The sequence below is a fragment of the Strix aluco genome, chromosome 5 (assembly GCF_031877795.1).
Source record: "Strix aluco isolate bStrAlu1 chromosome 5, bStrAlu1.hap1, whole genome shotgun sequence".
Lineage (NCBI taxonomy): Eukaryota > Metazoa > Chordata > Aves > Strigiformes > Strigidae > Strix > Strix aluco.
The window spans coordinates 87,449,467-87,467,288 of NC_133935.1; the positions used below are offsets into that span (position 1 = coordinate 87,449,467).

At 48.8% G+C, this 17,822-nt stretch overlaps 2 protein-coding genes and 1 long non-coding RNA gene across 7 annotated transcripts in view; 2 read left to right on the forward strand and 1 right to left on the reverse strand.

The window, feature by feature from the left end:
* The first annotated feature begins 15 nt into the window (after positions 1-15).
* LOC141924841 (uncharacterized) lies at positions 16-10,351 on the forward strand. 3 transcript variants are annotated; one of them, XM_074828102.1, is made up of 6 exons: positions 16-76; positions 2,398-2,620; positions 3,949-4,060; positions 6,081-6,204; positions 6,980-7,123; positions 9,640-10,351. In XM_074828102.1, the coding sequence occupies exons 2-6, from the start codon at positions 2,409-2,411 to the stop codon at positions 9,687-9,689; spliced, it is 642 nt and encodes a 213-aa protein (XP_074684203.1). In that variant the 5' UTR covers positions 16-76; positions 2,398-2,408; the 3' UTR covers positions 9,690-10,351. The 3 variants fall into 3 exon arrangements, with proteins under 3 accessions (XP_074684203.1, XP_074684202.1, XP_074684204.1); XM_074828101.1 differs by lacking the exon at positions 16-76 and having other exon boundaries at positions 1,746-2,620; XM_074828103.1 differs by lacking the exons at positions 16-76; positions 2,398-2,620 and adding an exon at positions 3,155-3,291.
* LOC141924843 (uncharacterized) lies at positions 3,091-10,562 on the reverse strand. The gene is made up of 5 exons (XR_012623682.1): positions 10,371-10,562; positions 9,109-9,224; positions 6,875-6,988; positions 4,970-5,085; positions 3,091-4,222 (listed from the first exon to the last, which is right to left on the reverse strand). It is a non-coding gene; the product is annotated as an uncharacterized LOC141924843 (long non-coding RNA).
* A 3,519-nt stretch (positions 10,563-14,081) lies between these two features.
* TASOR2 (transcription activation suppressor family member 2) overlaps positions 14,082-17,822 on the forward strand; it is a 45,914-nt gene continuing 42,173 nt past the window's right edge. For 2 of the 3 annotated variants that reach the window (XM_074828104.1, XM_074828107.1), the window contains exon 1: positions 14,083-14,275. In XM_074828104.1, coding sequence (XP_074684205.1) covers positions 14,233-14,275 — 43 coding nt within the window. In that variant the 5' untranslated portion in view covers positions 14,083-14,232. Of the gene's footprint in view, positions 14,276-17,822 lie in introns of all 3 variants that reach the window. The other variant, XM_074828106.1, reaches the window with a different exon arrangement.

Consider the following 17,822-nt stretch of genomic DNA (forward strand, 5'->3'; position numbering starts at 1 on the left):
CCGGGGCCCGGCTCCGGCCGCGGCGGCCGCCGGGAGTTGTAGTGCCCGGGCGGCGCGGAGTACTGGGGGCACTGGTGTAGGTGGGGAGGGGAGACTGGGGGAACTGGTGTATGTGGGGAGGGGAGACTGGGGGCACTGGTGTATGTGGGAAGGGGAGACTGGGGGCACTGGTGTAGGTGGGGAGGGGAGACTGGGGGCACTGGTGTAGGTGGGAAGACTGGGGGCACTGGTGTAGGTGGGAAGGGGAGACTGGGGGCACTGGTGTATGTGGGAAGGGGAGACTGGGGGCACTGGTGTAGGTGGGGAGGGGAGACTGGGGGCACTGGTGTAGGTGGGAAGGGGAGACTGGGGGCACTGGTGTAGGTGGGGAGGGGAGACTGGGGGCACTGGTGTAGGTGGGGAGGGGAAACTGGGGGCACTGGTGTAGGTGGGGAGGGGAGACTGGGGGTACTGGTGTATGTGGGGAGGGGAGACTGGGGGTACTGGTGTCTGTGGGGAGCGGAGACTGGGGGCACTGGTGTATGTGGGGAGGGGAGACTGGGGGTACTGGTGTATGTGGGGAGGGGAGACTGGGGGTACTGGGGGCACTGGTGTATGTGGGGAGAGGAGACTGGGGGTACTGGGTAGTGGAGGTACTGGTGTGTGTAGGGAGAGGGTAGTGGGGGCACTGGTGTATGTGGGGAGGGGTACTTGGGGTACTGGGGGTGGAAGGGGATACTGGGGGCACTGGTGTGGCGGGAGGGGGTGTACTGGTGTGTGTGGGGAGGGCACTCTGGGGGTACTGGTTTGTGTAGGGAGCAAGTACTGAGGACAGTGCTGTATGGGGGGAATGGGGACTGGGGGCACTGGTGTTTGGGGGGACTGGAGGCACTGGTGTATGTGGGGAGGGGGTCTGGGGTTACTGGTATATGTGGGAAGGGATACTGGAGTAGAATGGGATACTGAAGGCTCTGGTGTGGCAGGAGGGGTAGTGGATGTACTGGTGTATGTGGGGAGGGGGTACTGGGGACACTGGTGTATGTCTAGAGGGGGTTCTGGGGATACTGGTTTATGTAGGGGGCAGGTACTGGGGACACTGCTGTATGGGGAGAATGGGTACTGGGGGCACTGGTGTATGTGCAGAGGGGTTTCTGGGGTTACTGGTATGTGTGGGGAGGGGTACTGGAGGAGAAGGGGATACTGGAGGCACTGGTGTGACAGGAGGGGTAGTGGATGTACTGGTGTATGTGAGGAGGGTGTTCTGGGAGTACTGGTTTGTGTAGGGAGCAGGTACTGGATGCTGCTGTATGGGGGGAATTGGGACTGGGGGCACTGGTGTTTGGGGGACTGGAGGCACTGGTATATGTGGGGAAGAGGGGACTGGTATGCACTGGGAGGGGGGTATTGGGAGCATTGGTGTGTGTAGAGGTGGTACTGGGGCACCAGTGTGTGCGGGCAGGTGGCATCTGGGGCACTGGTGTACGTGGGGAAGGGGTATTTGGGGGAACTGGGGTGTGGGAAGGGGTACTGGGGTCAATGGGGTGTGTATAGGGGGGGGTGGTGGCACTGGTGCAAAGAGACTGGGGTGCTGACAGGGGAGGCTGGAGGGGCCCATGAAACTGGTGTGGGGACATGGGGACATGCTGGGACGGTGATGCAGGGACATGGGGTGTTTTGGGGCGAGGTAGGGCTGGGGGGCTGGTGCTTGTGGAGAACTGGGGAGGGGGCTCAGCATGGAGGGGAAGGACAGGTCACCCATACGGCCACGGGATGGGGTGCAGGAGCTGAGTGAGAGTGTGTTTGGGGGAGCTGCTGTGGCAAAGACAGATTTGGGGTGTGCTGGAGCTGACTGGAGTGAGTTCTGGGTGGGGGATTGAACTGGGGCAACGTGTGTACCAAAAATGTGGTGGGATTATTTTCCCCGGGGTCCCAGATGGCAGCAGAGTCCACTCAGGTCCCAGGGCTGAGTGAGCTGCTCTTCCAGAGTCACAAGGACCAGAGGGAGTTCCTTGGTAATTCTGTCAGGGATGATATTACCTCCTGGAAACAGCGTGTCACACGCGGAGCAGGGAGCCGGGCCTCCTGGCCTCTCCGTAAGGGCTGGTGTTTCTTTGGGATTTCTATTGATACAAGGAAATGATCACCTACTTTGCAATTATTTACTTATAGCAACTTATAATGATTTCTGAATATTGCTTCATAATCCTGCTTGCCCTGACTGTTCTGGGGAAGCTTACCAAAGGCTACTGTGTTCATCAAAACAAAGCAGTTTTCTGTGGAAACTCACCAAGAATTACTATGTTTGGCAAAAATAAGAGACATGTCCTTGGAAAGCAGATGTGTGCTAGCAAGTTTAGTCTTTGTAATGGATAGATAGCCATGTATGGGCGGTAGAAATTAATAGACTGTTGCTTTTAGATAAGATAGAGATGGTAAACCAGCGGGAACCACTCTTGTTGTTCAAGACATTGGCTAAGAGAATCTGCGCATGCTCTGAGGAAAAGTACAAGGTGAAGAAGACTGTGAGCCTTCCTCCAAAAGACCCCCAAAGACAACCACCAGGAGGCAATGCGCAGGTGCAAAGAGAACATAAACTGCTGACAGCAGCCTTTGGAACTAACCCAGCCTTACTCATGCATATGTATGTTTGTGTAATGTAATCCAATGAATATGTATATCCACACTCTGTAAGTTTTTGGTAAAATGTGCTGTGGGGGTGCAAGCTTTGTGGAGAAATCCCCTTGCACCCCGGCGTCGGAGTAAGCATACCTGCTTTATAACTCTGAGTTGCAGAGTCTGTTTCTGCAAATCACTATTATGCTTCAGCTCTCCCCTCTTGCTGGGTCATCCTGTCGATGGCTGCTCTGCAACATTTACAAGTAGGTAAGACAGCAGAAGCAGAAGCACAAAAAGGTGAAGTGATTTACCAAAAATTACAAAAAGAAATTGGTGCAAGGCTGAAACTAGAGCCTGACTTGCTTGATTCCAACTTAATTTACCCAGGAGAGCACCACCCTTCTCTACCACTTGTCACGACCTGGACTGGAAGCCCAGAGAGTCCTAAAGGTTCTGTGATCCTCTCAGGTTAAATTAAGGTGAAACAACACCAAATGACCAGTTAAAATGTTTTACTTGCAGTAGGGAACAATTTAAACTTGGAAAAGGATAATAAGCAATGTGGTCTCTTGGAAAGGAAAAGGAAAAGGAAAAGGAAAAGGAAAAGGAAAAGGAAAAGGAAAAGGAAAAAAGAAAGAGGAGAGCAAGAGAGTCAAAGAAATCCAGATCACCACCCCTGGATCAGCGTTGTCTCAGGTAATCTTGGGTGGTGGGTGCACACACAGCAAAGTTTCTGTTGCCTTTTTAAGTTCATTTTATCAGCTGTTTAGCATACTAGATGAGGAGGGGCAGGTATTCCACAAATTCATTTCCATGAGAGACAAGGAAAAAGGTGGAGCATGAGTTCCAGTTGAGTCGGTGGGCAGGTGGTTGTTGCCCAGCTTTGGTTTTTCCTCTGTTCCCAGAGATCTCATCACTCATCCCAGAAACGCTCAGCTCTTCTCAGTTCTTGTTACCACTTCAGTGATGATGGTGTGAAGTCATTAGCAAGGCAGGCATTGGTGTCTGGCTTGCACAATCGAGCCACAAAGTATCAGGCTTAGCAGTACTTGTGCTGAGGGGAAACACCTGGTTTAGTCCATGTCTCGCCCTCTGAGGCTTCTCTAAGGAGTTTGTCAATGCACCTGCAAGGGAGTGGGGGGTGCATCCTCCGATACACTCCCGCTTCCTTGGGGGACATTCCTTAGACTAGTCCAAAGGCCACAGCTTGTCCTTGAGGTTTTCTGTGTCGATGAATGTTTGAGGCATTACTTCTTTCAGTTCCTTACGCCACTTCACTGTCTACCCCAGATTTCTGCTCTCTCAGGGTAGGAGCTAGGGTAAGATGCATTCATTAAAATCATTATTTTAAAGCTTCCAGAATAACCATGTCCACATGGAGGCAGCAGCAGAACCTGCAGGAGACATCCACGTACCAGGCTTGACCATGCTGATGAAACCATCGACAGCGTTCCTGGTGTCTCAGGTATCCAGTCCCCATCACATCAGCTCACCTGCTGCAGGGGCAGGGCTCCAAGCACATCCCTTTCCTGGGCTCAGGAGCCCTGCGCAGCAACTGCATCTCATCAGCAAATTGCTGATCAGTTATCCAGGGTCACAGAGTGGGAGAGAAGCCACAGCAACCAAACTGCAGGAGACCGGAGCCAAATGTCAGTGTATCACACAAAATAGAAATAGAAATAGAAATAGAAATAGAAACAGAAATAGAAATAGAAATAGAAATAGAAATAGAAATAGAAATAGAAATAGAAATAGAAATAGAAATAAATAGAAATAGAAATGTCTGCCCTAAAATCTTGCATGTTCTCCTCTGTTTCTCCCATCTTATCACCTAGGACTAAAACTAAAGAGCCAGGTAATACACAAACTTCATCTTCCACCTTCCCCTCCTCCTCCATCTCTAAATGACTTTTTTTTTGCATTAGAGATGTAGGAGAAAGAACCCAGGCTGTACAGCAATCTGCTGTTCATCCGTGGATTTTCTTCCCCTGCGTGTCAGGTTCCCTCTCCTGCCCCACACTCGCGTAGTTACATCCAGAAACACAAAGCATTTGCTGTCCTAATTCCCAACAGATTATTTAGGTAGCTGATATTTATGAGGGCTCCATAAGAGGCCTTGGTGACTGTATGTTTGTTTTGCCTTGGCAAAGCAATTTACCTGAAGAGCAACCAGACCTGTGAGTTGGCATCTGTGTGGGCAAGGAGTTAAATTTGGGTGTCGGTTTGAGAAATACAACTTGACTCTGCACTTCCTGAACTCTCAAAAAGGTGCCACGCACTCAAAACACTGATGCCTTGAATTCGCTAGCGGAGCCAAGCTTTGTCAAGAGCTGCCAGCAGCTTGGGCAAATGCCATGTGATAAGTGTTATTAACCTTTTCTCATTTACATCCAGGTCTTGAGATAGGAGGCGTGTATCAGCTTTCTTGTGTGTCCTACTTTTATTACACTCCCAGTCTTGCAGTCTTCCCCTGACGTCCTTCCCAAATTGCTGGAGTAAGCAAGGAGACATAAGAAACAGATTAAAAACAGAGACCAAAAAAATCCCCTTCCCCCCAAACAGTCTCTGCAGGAGTAGATCTGCAAGGAGAGCTGCTCTGAGGAGGAGAGATTCTTCAGGATTCCTTCACAGAATCACAGAATTATTCAGGTTGGAAAAGATCCTCGGGATCATCGAGTCCAACCCTCAGCCCCACTCTACAAAGTTCTCCCCTACCCCACATCCCCCAACAGCTCATCCAAACGGCCCTTAAACACACCCAGGGATGGGGACTCCACCCCCTCCCTGGGCAGCCTATTCCACTCTCTCACCACTCTTGCTGGGAAACATGTTTTCCTAATGTCCAGTCACTTCACAGTCCTGAGATACATTTGCAATTCTGTTCGTGTTTTTCACTTTGCCCGCTGGCTTTGCATTTGTATATGCATTTCACAGGTGGTTGGGAGCTATGCTTTAGGGTACACAGCCTGCTGAAGAACACCTGCTTCCCCCTTCCATCCATAGCACGATAAAGGATGAAATCATATTTGAGAATTTTAGAAAAAAAAAAATTCTATTTCTTCTTGCTATTCTGCAGTGACTACACTTCTAAAATAGAAATCCACCCTGTGCTTGTTCCCCACTTTGAGGGAAAAATCAATGTTTTCCAGCAGTGGACATTTTTCTCCTGAAAACATTAATTCTGAAGAAAACCAATTTTCTATTGTGGGAGGATGAAATGAAATAACTCTAGTGGGAAACTTCTGGTCAGCACAGTGGTGGACATGCTGCCACATCCATGTAGTAAGAAAATCAAGTATGTTTTGCCCTAACTTCATAAAAACTCAAATTCCTACACCCTGTCAACTGAAACAGTATGAGGATTAGCCCAGGATGAGACCTCTCAAAACGTGAGATATTATCTTTTATGTCCATATGTTGCAGGCATTCATGCCAGCCTCAAAGGCAGAACGAGACTGATGTGTAAATGTTTTTACATTATTCAGGGTTTCCATTCCCTGTTTGAAGATGCAAAGAGCTGGGACGCCAGCACCGTTAACAGAAATACAGACAACAGAGCTGGAAGCAATCTCAGAAAACCACATAAATTCTCTCACCTCTTGCCTCAAGGTGGGTCCAGGGATAAATTTAAGAAGTGGATAAACTCATCTGCTTAGTGCAGGAGAATAGCAGGTAGTGCCAGGTAGAGATGGAAGTACTCTGTGGACCTGCCTATAATGTCAGCTGCAGTTCAGACAGTGCTGGGGGTTAATCAGCTGTAGATAATGACATTATGATACAGGCAATAATATGACGAGATAAACGCAGTGTCTGCCTCAGTCTGATAAGATCGGGATTAAGTGTTCCTATTTCAAAACATTCCTATATACACAACACCTGAAAGAAGAAGGCTAAAAACAATGGCATTTTAACCTTCTCCAATGCCTCATCTGGCCTCCAGCAAAGAGCTCGCTGCCTCAGTTTTCTCCTCTGTAAAATATGAATATTACTGATTTATAACATCTGCCTGATGGAGGAGTTTAAGCATCACTGAATGGGCTGACATGGCTCATGGCAGGAGAAACTTTATTCTCTGAGACCAGCCAGCACCTCTTCAGGTGACTCTTCGGTAGGGAGAATGCAGGATTACACAGAAGGAGATAGATTAGAGGTTGGAAATAGCACAGTCAAAGTGGGAAAGAAGCTGTTGTGGAGGAGGATCATGGATACAATTTAAATTTCCATCTATGAGAAAATAATCCACTGTAAATAGGAAACTTAGCTGAACAGGATCACTTGCCTGCATCTGCAGATAGTCTGAAACAAGAGTGGCGTGACTAACTCCAGCCTCATACAAACTGGTATCAGCTCAACTGCAAATGTTCCTCCTGTTTAATTACCACAGGACTGATTACTGCAAGAGAAGAAAAAGAGACTCTGTTTAAATCTGGACAGTCTCAAACTCACAGCCTGGTGTTTTGCCATGATCAAACAGTAACATTTTGGTTACAGAAAGAGCTTCTATCCCCTGGCTCCAGTCCTGTGTCTGGTAAGGAGTAATAATTAATGTTTAGAAAGTACTACATAAAACACTATCTTCAAAGACTGTCAGGTTTACATTGCAAAAATAAAGGATAAGCAGCACAGCTATTAATTTGTAATAACTACCTCAATAATTATTTTTAAAAAAGGGGAAAAAAATGGCAAAGGGATTTGAAAAAAAAAAAAATCACTTGCTCACCGCTGAAAATGCTCATCTGCACTTTGTCACATTCTTGTCATCTTTGACTCATATCCTGAGTGGACCTTGTAGCTGCCTGTGTGGTGTGTGGTTTTACACTGTTGTTAAAACACCCTAAAACAAGCTGGGTTTTGTTAGAGGCTTTTGTGGGGGTTGGTTGGTTGTTTTCACAACTTTGGTTCTGATTCCTCAGTGCCACTAGAACTATTTAAATGTTTGTCATCACAACTCAAACAAAAAGTTGGTTTCTTAGGAAGTTGCAAGGTGTCAAAATAGGCAAAAAAACAAACACAAAAATAAATCAAACCAGAAACTGAAAATCTTAACTGTGCTTTGCTGTGGGATGTGTACAGTGCATGAATACATTGTGAACAAATACCAGAGTGCAACGGCAATGAAAATACAACATATTTTCCAACAAACACAAGAATGTCAATAATGGGCACATCATGAAGTGGAGAGTTACTCGGGATTTCCTTGAAGAGACAGAAGACCCGTGACAGATCAGTAGGCTCGTAAAACGTGCTGGCCTATCTAGATAAGCATGTGCTGGGAAGGTAAGAAGGAAGATTTTGAGGGAAAAGACTCAGTCAGCTATTTCTCTGGGAGGAATAATCCTCTGCATTTAATCTCGATCTGTCTGTCACCCACAGACTTGGAAAGCACGCGATAAATGTTATGGTCATTCCCCAAGAAAGCACATACATGTACTATTGTGCTGGAGGATTCCTGCATCTGTGTAGAGCTGGAGATGGTATTTGCTGTGGTATTTTGGAAGACTTTCCCTTATTATTTTGAAAGACGTGATCAAATTAAAGGTCTTGGGCAAAATTTGGTTTTCTTGCAGCAAGTTTTGCTTGAGCCAAGTGAAGGATGGAGCAAGACAGCTTTATGGGGGATGACATAGACCATGACAGTGTTGTAGAATAAAGTAGACTTTTGGGTCATTCCACGCTTTTCCTTGCAGTTTGGTGTGACGCTCCTTTACAGAAAAATAGAGTAGAGCAGAAATGAGTGGGAGCAAACCTCTTTCTGTCCACCTGGATTAAACCAGAAGGGCTCAAACTTCGTGGTGATGTGCAGCAGTCATTTCTGAGCTAACTGCCTGCTCCCACCCCTTCTCAGGTGCCCAGAAGTCTTTGCATAAACTTTTCATGGTCTAAACATGCACCTTTAAAAAGAGCTCTGCAGTTTTTCCAGGCATACCGGTAGGAATGATGAAATTTAATGGGCTACCAAAGAGGTCAAACAAGCCCACAAGTTGTCTTTCCCCGCCTTCTCTTTCAGTTAAGGTCCTGAGCCAACACTCTCCAAGCCAAAGGACTCTGAACTTGGTATTTTACCACAGCACGAGTTCCTCAAACAGATGCTGGGGCCTATCTGACCCTCCAGATCAGCCTGGTGATGCTGCATCTAGGGAGGCTTCTGGTTCGGGCTCATTTCCATTCAAAACCAGGCAATTTCTTGGTGCAGACTTGTTATTTCCATGTGCTTGCATTTTAGACCTGCTTTAATCTGTCCCGACAGCCATGCTGTTACCATAATAGCCAGCGGAAGAACTCTTTAAGACTCATTTTGGAGTTTCAGAAAGCAGGCATTCTTTATTACAGCACTGGGCGCACATGCAAATAGTTTCACAAAGGTGAGCGTGCCCTATATCTGTCAGCAAGATGTTTTGGCTTACATTTCCAATGAAATAACAGTCACACCGAACATCAGCGGTATCAGCCAGCCATGGGCTTCATGATTTGGCTTTGAGGTCTACACAAATGCAGACATTTATTCAGAATTACCTTGAGCCACTGGTGACCTCCTCCGATCTGGACCTCCTCCTCCGCAGCAGCTAAGGGGACAGTTCACCCTTTGGATGTTCTCATGGGCAGGAGAGGAAAAGCAGACCACTGATTTTCTAGAAAATTGTAGAAGAGTCTGTGAAACCACTACCTCGCTGTCAAATTGGGCTGAAACTGGCTACTGGCTTCAAAAGTTAATGGAAGAGATAGACAGAAATAGTACGATCACAAGCCTCGTTTCCTTAGGAAACCAAGTGAAAGCCTAGCCAATCTCTCATGCCACATATTATAAGAAAATGGGAGAAAACCAAAAAGAAACTCAGTGTTTCCACATGTTTCTGTGTCATCTGCTGTCCCATGATTCACATATGGCAGGACAAGGGGAGAGAGCCTGCAGGTCCTGTGCCATTTGACATTTACAGGCTGTGTTTGTACACTTCACACAGCAGCTGGGCCTCCTGACACTGTCCCACACATTCAATAATGATCTCAAACTAATTATTTGCTTTATTGTTCTGTGTTGGTTTTCAGCAGGAGGACACTGCCGTTTTCAGGAACTGCTGCTTCCACCTCCCCATTGACTCATTTCATTGCAACTATTTTCTTTCTCAAAGTGACTGGCAGCATCTGTGGGCATCATTCATTTTTTTCCAAATAAAAGAGGAAATAGATCTTCAAATGACTACTTCTTTATTTTAGACTTGCAAGTATGCCAGAACTTTGTGAGTCATTCTTTCAAGGAAGACAAAATAGAGTATTGGCAGGAACTAGGTCCACACCACAGTTAGATCACGGGCTCCCCTCTTGCACAGACCGCACGTGCCACCACCCAAAAACGCATGAGGCACCAAACAGCACCATAGAATTTCCAGTTTGAAACAGTCTGATCTCCAGAGGCTCCAGATGTTACTCTCCCCAGCAAAACGATGACAAAATTCCCTGAAATTCCTTGTTTTTCTAATAGATGAAACGGGAACAGATTATTGAGAAAGGAGCTCTCACCAGAAATCCTACATTTCCTCCTCAGAAATAATTCCTAATACTAAAATTCTCCTGTTTCATGGTGGTGGTTGAACGATCACACTCAAGGTGGAAACCCGGGCGCTCTGACTGCGGATCTGCTCTTCCTTACAAACGCTACAGAAGGTCAGAGCCCTCCTTGTGTCTCATAGGTCGAGGCACACGGTTACACGGGGCTGTTTATATTACACTCTCACAGGGCAACCGGGGACACTGACCCTGCAAAGATATTTCTGTCTCACCTCTCCCGAGTAGTACACAGGAACACAGAAAGCCATTTTTCTCACTCCTAGGCTAGCTGGGTTTCGAACCAGCAACACCAGCAAGAATTCCAGTCTTTGACAGGTCAGCAGGATCTGGCAAATCGGAGACACACTGCTAGGCAGTCAGAGCACGAGACTGCTATCGACATGGCCCTTCCTGATTACAGGACACCAGAAAAATCACTTACTCTTCCCCACGCCTTCGTTTTTTCACCGGGTAGTAGCATTTTGCACTCTCTGCTGCTGCAGTAGCAAATTCTCAGGATGGGCGAAATATCTGTAACGGCATGTCACTGACCTGCAGCATTGCTTTGAGTAATAAGTGACTTATAAGTGAGCCGTCACATTGTCATCTCGTTGTTCTTTTTCCTTTTTTCCTTTGTTTGCCAATCCTTCCCACTATGACTATCCCAGCGTGCCAAAATACACCCAACGAGGCCAGCAGTGCTAAACCAGAGCCTGGGCACTGGGGAGCTGAGCACAGAGACACCCAAACGGGCTGTGCAAGCACCAGCAAGGATCAGGAATCAGCCTCTCCACAAATTTATTAGCTCAGCCGGGTGACCACACAGCGTGTCCGCGATGTGCATCGCTGTGCGGACTCAGCACCACAGATCTCATTGCCAAAAATGCCAGGTGGGCTCCCCCCAAAGCACACACCAGACTTGCTTGGCACAGGCGAACACACATTCATGTGGTGTAACCGTTGACCCATCATTCGGCACACTGTGTTCATAAAATTCCTTGCGTAAGAGGTTGGGCAAGCCTAGATCACCCTGTTCCCTGCTCCAACGTCTATTGCAACATTGACTATTTGCTGTCTACCAGGAGCTCGTGTTCACAACATTCCTGAGAGGCTGCTGAGCCTGACGAACCCTATAAATTATCATCCACTTCTACTATTCCATGTAAGCTCCAATGATAGTGCAACAAGGCAACTCAGAACCATTAAAAGAGACTATATGTCCCCCAGAGCAACATTAAAAGGATCTGGAGCACAAGTGGTGTTCTCCTCTATCCTCCCAGAGGAAGGGGTTTAGGAAGGAGGAGACAAATTGAACAGGTGAATGCCTAGCTGGTGCCATACTCAAGGTTTTGGCTTCTGTGATCATGAGGAACTGAATCTGTTGGGAGCTGATGGGATTCACCTGACCAAGTTGGGCAAGAGGGTCTTTGCCAACAAGCTGGTCAGACTTGTATGGAGGGCTTTAAACTAGACCTAGCGGGGAAGGGCGTAAGGAACTGAAAGAAGTAATGCCTCAAACATTCATCGACACAGAAAACCTTCAAGGACAAGCTATGGCCTTTGGACTAGTCTAAGGGATGTCCCCCAAGGAAGTGGGAGTGTATCGGAGGATGCACCCCCCACTCCCTTGCAGGTGCATTGACAAACTCCTTAGAGAAGCCTCAGAGGGCGAGACATGGACTAAACCAGGTGGTTCCCCTCAGCACAAGTACTGCTAAGCCTGATATTTTGTGGCTCGATTGTGCAAGCCAGACACCAATGCCTGCCTTGCTAATGACTTCACACCATCATCACTGAAGTGGTAACAAGAACTGAGAAGAGCTGAGCATTTCTGGGATGAGTGATGAGATCTCTGGGAACAGAGGAAAAACCAAAGCTGGGCAACAACCACCTGCCCACCGACTCAACTGGAACTCATGCTCCACCTTTTTCCTCCTCTCTCATGGAAATGAATTTGTGGAATACCTGCTCTTCCTCGTCTAGTATGCTAAACAGCTGATAAAATGAACTTAAAAAGGCAACAGAAACTTTGCTGTGTGTGCACCCACCACCCAAGATTACCTGAGACAATGCTGGATCCAGGGGTGGTGATCTGGATTTCTTTGACTCTCTTTCTCTCCTTTCTTTTTCTTTCCTTTCTTTTCTTTCCTATAGATTTATAAGAGACCACATTCCTTATTATCCTTTTCCAAGTTTAAATTGTTCTCTACCACAAATAAAACATTTTAACCGGTCATTTGGTGTTGTTTCACCTTAATTTAACTCGAGGGGATCACAGAACTGTTGTGATTCTCTGGGCTTCCAGTCCAGGTCGTGATGAAGGGGGATGGAGTTTTGAGCCATAGAGAGCCAGGGGCTGCTGATGCATTAGGAACCAACATGGAAACACCAATGAAATGCCTCAGAGGAATTAGGGTGTGTTGCTCTAAAAAGGTGTGATGGTTGATAGACCACCTGAAGTGCCTCTATACCAACACACACAACATGGGTAACAAGGAACTGGAAGCCATTGTGCAGCTAGAAGGCTACAATCTAACTGATATATATTCAATATACAAAGGGAGATTATAGGAAACATTGAGAGAGACTTTTTACCAAGGTCTGTAGTGTCAGGACAAGCGGCAATGGTTTTAAACTGAAAGAGGGTAGATTTAGATTAGATATAAGGAAGAAATTCTTTAGTGCGAGGGTGGTGAGGCACTGGAACAAGTTGTCCAGGGAAGTTGTGGATGCCCCTTCCCTGGAAGGGTTCAAGGCCAGGTTGGACAGGGCTTTGGGCAACCTGGGCTAGTGGTTTACACACAGCTAGTCAAGAGACAAGGCATCTCCCTGCCAGGCTAATCTAGACAGATTCCAGGTGGTGGAAAGAAACTGGATTATTTATCTACTTTTTCTGCTTAAACATTCTTTTACTCCCTCTACTCCTGACGCAAATCCACCCCCAGGCCATGCACTTCCATATTTTCAACAGAGGAACAAACCCCGAAGTATCTGGGTGGGACAGGGCACTTTTTAACACTCTGAGGAAAATCCTATTTAAAAGGGGTGACTAAGCAACCCCACTGCATGGCGGCTGCTTCCATGAAATGGGGCCTGGAGCCACCCCAGGAGGGGCCCTGGGGGAGCCCCACCCCAGGAGAGGTGAGGGGGGCAGTGGGGACAGGGATGAGGAATGCAGGGAGGTGCTGAAGTAAAAAAGGCGACAAAAAAGGAAAGAGGAAAGGGGCCAGGAGGGTTTAAAATGGGGGAAGGTCCTGAGGGAAAGGGCTGAGGGTGAAGGACTGAGGTGAGGAAAAGGGCCAGAAGGGCTTAAGATGGGGGAACGTCCTGAGGAAAGGGGCTGATGGAAGGCACTGAGGGGGAAGGATCGAGGTGAGGAAAGGGGCCCAGGGCATGATGTGAGGGGATGAGGAAAGGGGTTGAGGGACTGAGGGAAGGTCTGAAACAAGGTGCCGGGCGACAGCACTGAGGGCCCGGGGAAAGGACTGAGGTGAGGGACAGGACCCAGGGCAGGAGGTAAAGCCGGAGGGGACGAGGGAAGAGCTGAAGGCAGGCGCCGAGGGGCTGAGTTCAGCGGGGAGGGGGTTTGAGGGGCTGAGGGAAGGCCCAAACCAAGGGGCCGGCTCCAAGACTGAGGCGAGGGATGGTGCCCGCAGCAGGAGGAGAACGATGAGGGCGCTGAGGGGCCGGCGAGAAGAGCCGCAGAGGGCCGGTGCCGGCGCGGCGGTGACCCGCGGGAAGAGGAAAGCCGCGGGCGCGGCCGCGTCTCTCTTTCCGGTTCAGTTTTCACTTTCTGTTTTTTTCCCCGCTACCGCCGCCCGCCCCCGGCCCCGGCCCTGCCTCCCCGCCCAGCCCGCGCCGTCCCTCCGCGGCGCCCTTCCACTTCCTGGGGCCGGCGGATGGCGGCGGCCCGCAGCGCGCCCGCCCCGTATGCCGCCCCGCGTCGCCTGAGCCCGCCGGCCCGCCCGGCCCGGTAGCGCCGCGTCCTCCCGGGGCCCCGCCGGGAGCGAAGCCGCGCCGAGGGCCAGGCGGGGCGGCATGCGGGCGGCGTGAGGGCCGGCGCTGGCGGGGAACGGCGAGGAGCGAGCCCCGGCCATGGGCGAGCGGCGGGATGAGGAGATCGGCGGGCCGGGCATGGGTGAGCGGGGACCGGGGGGCGGGCGGGGAGCGAGCCACGGGGACGGCGGACGGCTCCATCCCAGCTTTGGTCCAGGGAGGAGAGGCCAAGCCGGCTTGGGCCCTCTGTTTCTCCAAAGCCGGGGCTGCCCGGCTCTGTGGGGACAGCTTGAAGGGGGGTGCCCGCTCCTCACGGCATGAGGGGGAGAAGCCCTCCGCTTCACGGCCCCGATCCCCTGGGTGCCTGGAGGCCTTCAACCCCTAGAAGGCAGCTGTTTTATTTAATTTTGTCTGGCTCACTGGGGACACGTGGGCTTTTCCAAGCTCCCACATGGCGTTGGTAGCAGACCCCAAGGCCCGTGCAGCTGGGAGAGCGACGGTTCTTTTTTTTGGTTTTAGGGCTGCACACACCTTCGGTCTGTCCTTGGGAAGCTGTGTTGGTCAATGCAGGTGCCCTTCAGGAGCGGGATATGGAAATACAAACAGATTGGCAGTGTGCTGTTCCCCTTCTGGGACTTGTATGGGGAGCTGAAGGCTAGAAGGCCTCTTTGCTTCCTCCTCAGAGCAATTGCACTGCCCTACAGGGCTGGAAATTGGCCCTAGAAGAGGGGGGGGGGAAAATAGGTTTCTGCTCTGGTCCTGTCCATTTCAGCTCCGAGGTTGTCCTCAAACAAATTGTCCCCCAGAGGCCAGGATAGGAGCAGGGCTTGCCGAGTTGTAGGTCTGCACTCCTTAAGGGAGAAATATCTGGGATAGACAGAGCAAGCCGGAGGGTGGATGGCACAAAAATAGTTGTAAAATATGTTCCTTACTCCATGGGAACAAGGGGCTTTTTTTTTTAAAAAAAAATGTGCAAGAAAGCCTATCTGGCCCAGAATAATCAGTAGGCCGATGGTTTGGTGCTCATCGTGGATGCAGGGAGATGCTGGGTGAAGCTCAGCTCTGTGGGGAATTCAAGTCAGAACATTAACCTCGTGGTTTTACCCCAAGAGTTTGGTCTAAGTGGATGTGTCTTAGTGCTGCTCGAGAGATCTCATTACAGTGCTTATAAGAGACTGGTAACAAACAGGGAGACAAACATGGGGCTCTGCTGGTGCTAGCTGTCCTATGGCTGAGCCTGGAAATTACCGATCTGCACTTGAATGAATTTGTTAGATATAGCGTGTTGTCAAGAAAATGTCTTGTTTCACAGAAACTGCTGTTTTCCAGTTAAAAAATCATTTTGTCAGAATTCCCTATCTGCTCTGATAAATGTAAGTACTCACCTAGGACCAGAGACTGTATTACCCGGCTCTGAAACTGGTTTTACATACTAGTTTGGTCTATTTTTAGTGTTCCTCTTAAACCTGGTGGTTTTGGTGGTAGCAGAGCTAACTTATGTGTTCCCCGTTCCCAGATACTCACCCCTGATACCCCCTAACATCCGTATCCCACACGACTTCGAGCTGTGTTGCTACAACTCTTTGTGGAGCTGTGCAGCAATCCAGATTGCTGAACCTATCGGGATTAAAAATAGCCTCTTTAATTTCTGCTGCAGTTTGCTGATTTTCTTCATTACGCAGCTCCAGCTGTGCCAGGAGGGGAAGAGAAGGAGCATCAGAGCAAAGGCTTGTGTAGGTCATTGTAGCCACCCACCGAAATGCAGGTGGGATTACAGCTTTGGTGGAATGGGCTGGTTTTATTACATGAAATATATATGTTGGTCACCCTGTCACCTGCCAAAGTGACCAGCTGATTATTCTTGGTTAGAATTGTTTTGAGACAAGAAAGTGAAATATCTATTATTTTTGGTAAACGCTATTTTCGCACAGTTTGTTTTTTTGTTTTTTGGTGGTGAGATAACTACCCGCTACCACTGATGGGGGTGTTTGGAATCAGTGAGCATGTGTGTGGGGATTATAGTGCTTGGCTTTGGTTCTGTTTTTATTTGAAACTATAAGTGTGTCTTGGTAATTTCCGCAGCCAAAGGGTCCGTAGAGATCGTGCGGTTAGAGCTCTGTTGCTGTATCAAGCAGAACAAGAGACTGGGGGAAGGAAAGTCAATGCTGAAAGGAGAGTGTTTGTAGTGAGAGCAAAAGTAATGTGACAAACCACGCCTAAGGGAGGATATATCCCAGTTTGGGAGGTTTTCAGGCTTGCTCAAAGGCAAAAGGAGTAAGTAACTGGCGGTCTGGAGGAATGCAGCTGCAGGATTTCAGGCAGGGGAACTGTATGCCTGCTTTCTCCAGCTGCAAACAAGTTGTGGTTTTTTTTTCCTTTTCCCAAATGGGACAGCTCTTCCTTGAGGAGGTTGTTTTTAACACATGAACTGTTGCTGTTGCTCTCACAAGGCTGCCTGTGTGTTAGGAGACCCCGGACATTGCTGCAGCGCATGCAGTCGCCTTGACAGTGCGTGGGCTTTAGATCCAGGCCATCCCCTGCGTCGATTTTTCGGGGTCCTGGGAGGCAGCAGAATAACTCCAGCTGGTGTGGCAGCAGGCTGATGTTTCTTGGGAAGGCTGGATGTTGCTCTGAGGGTGCTGTGTGGTTGGCTGGCTTTCAACATGCAGGTTTCAACGTAGCGTTTTGTGGGCTGAGCGCAGGGGATCCTCGAAATGTAACCTAGCGAAGGCAAGCCTGTCCTCAGCGGGTTTTTAGTTTGTAGTAGTCTGCAGCTCTCCCACAAGCTCAAAGCACATCAAGCCTGTCTGTCTTAGGCCATCGGGCTACTGCACTAGCATGGAGAATCACTCAGCTGGCTGGTTTTGTGAAGAAAGAGTTGTCTTTAGTTGTTTAAGTGCTAAAATACTTGTGCTGGTGCTAGATTTCAGAAGAGTCAATGCAGACACCTGCAGCTGAGTGAATCCACAACAGGTGGCAACCCTATATAAGATGATAGAAGAGGGGAGCTGTGGCAGGACGGGGCTTTGAGGAGCATCTGCTGAGATGAAAAGCAGCAACAACTGCCATTGCAATGAATTAACGAGGGAAAACCTGTAATAACCACATCCTCAATTACATGAGCAGCTGAAAGGAACAGGAGGGAGGTTATAAAATCAAAGAAATGTTACCTGGAAGGTTTCTCTAGTGTAGAACTCCTACTCTGAGTCGATTTTTCACCAACATCAGAGTGGGGCAGCTGTGACTTTGCCCAGCCAAGGGTGGGGACCCCCACCTCTGTGACCTGTCCTAAGGCTGCATCACCCTGCAGAGGAAAAATTTCTTCCTCGCATCCATTCTGAACCTCCCAAGGTGCAACTTGAGGTGTTTCCCCTTATTTTTTCCATCTGCCAGTGCCAGAAGAGAGGCTCCATTGTCTCTCTGACTCCCCATCAGGGCTGCAGTTGGATCTCCCCAGCTTTTCTCCCCCAGACTAAACAAGCCCGTCTCCCTTGTTCTCAGTGTAATTATGTATGGTCTTGTTGGGGCTGCCTTCTTCAGGTGGCAATTCGGGGCACAGTTTGAAACAAGCAGGTTTGTTGAAATTTCTTATGACACAGGGGTTTTTTTACATAGTGTAGGAACATAACCTTCCTTACCCATGAGGAAACTAGTAATGTTTTGTCCCCAACCAACTAGAGGCATTCAGA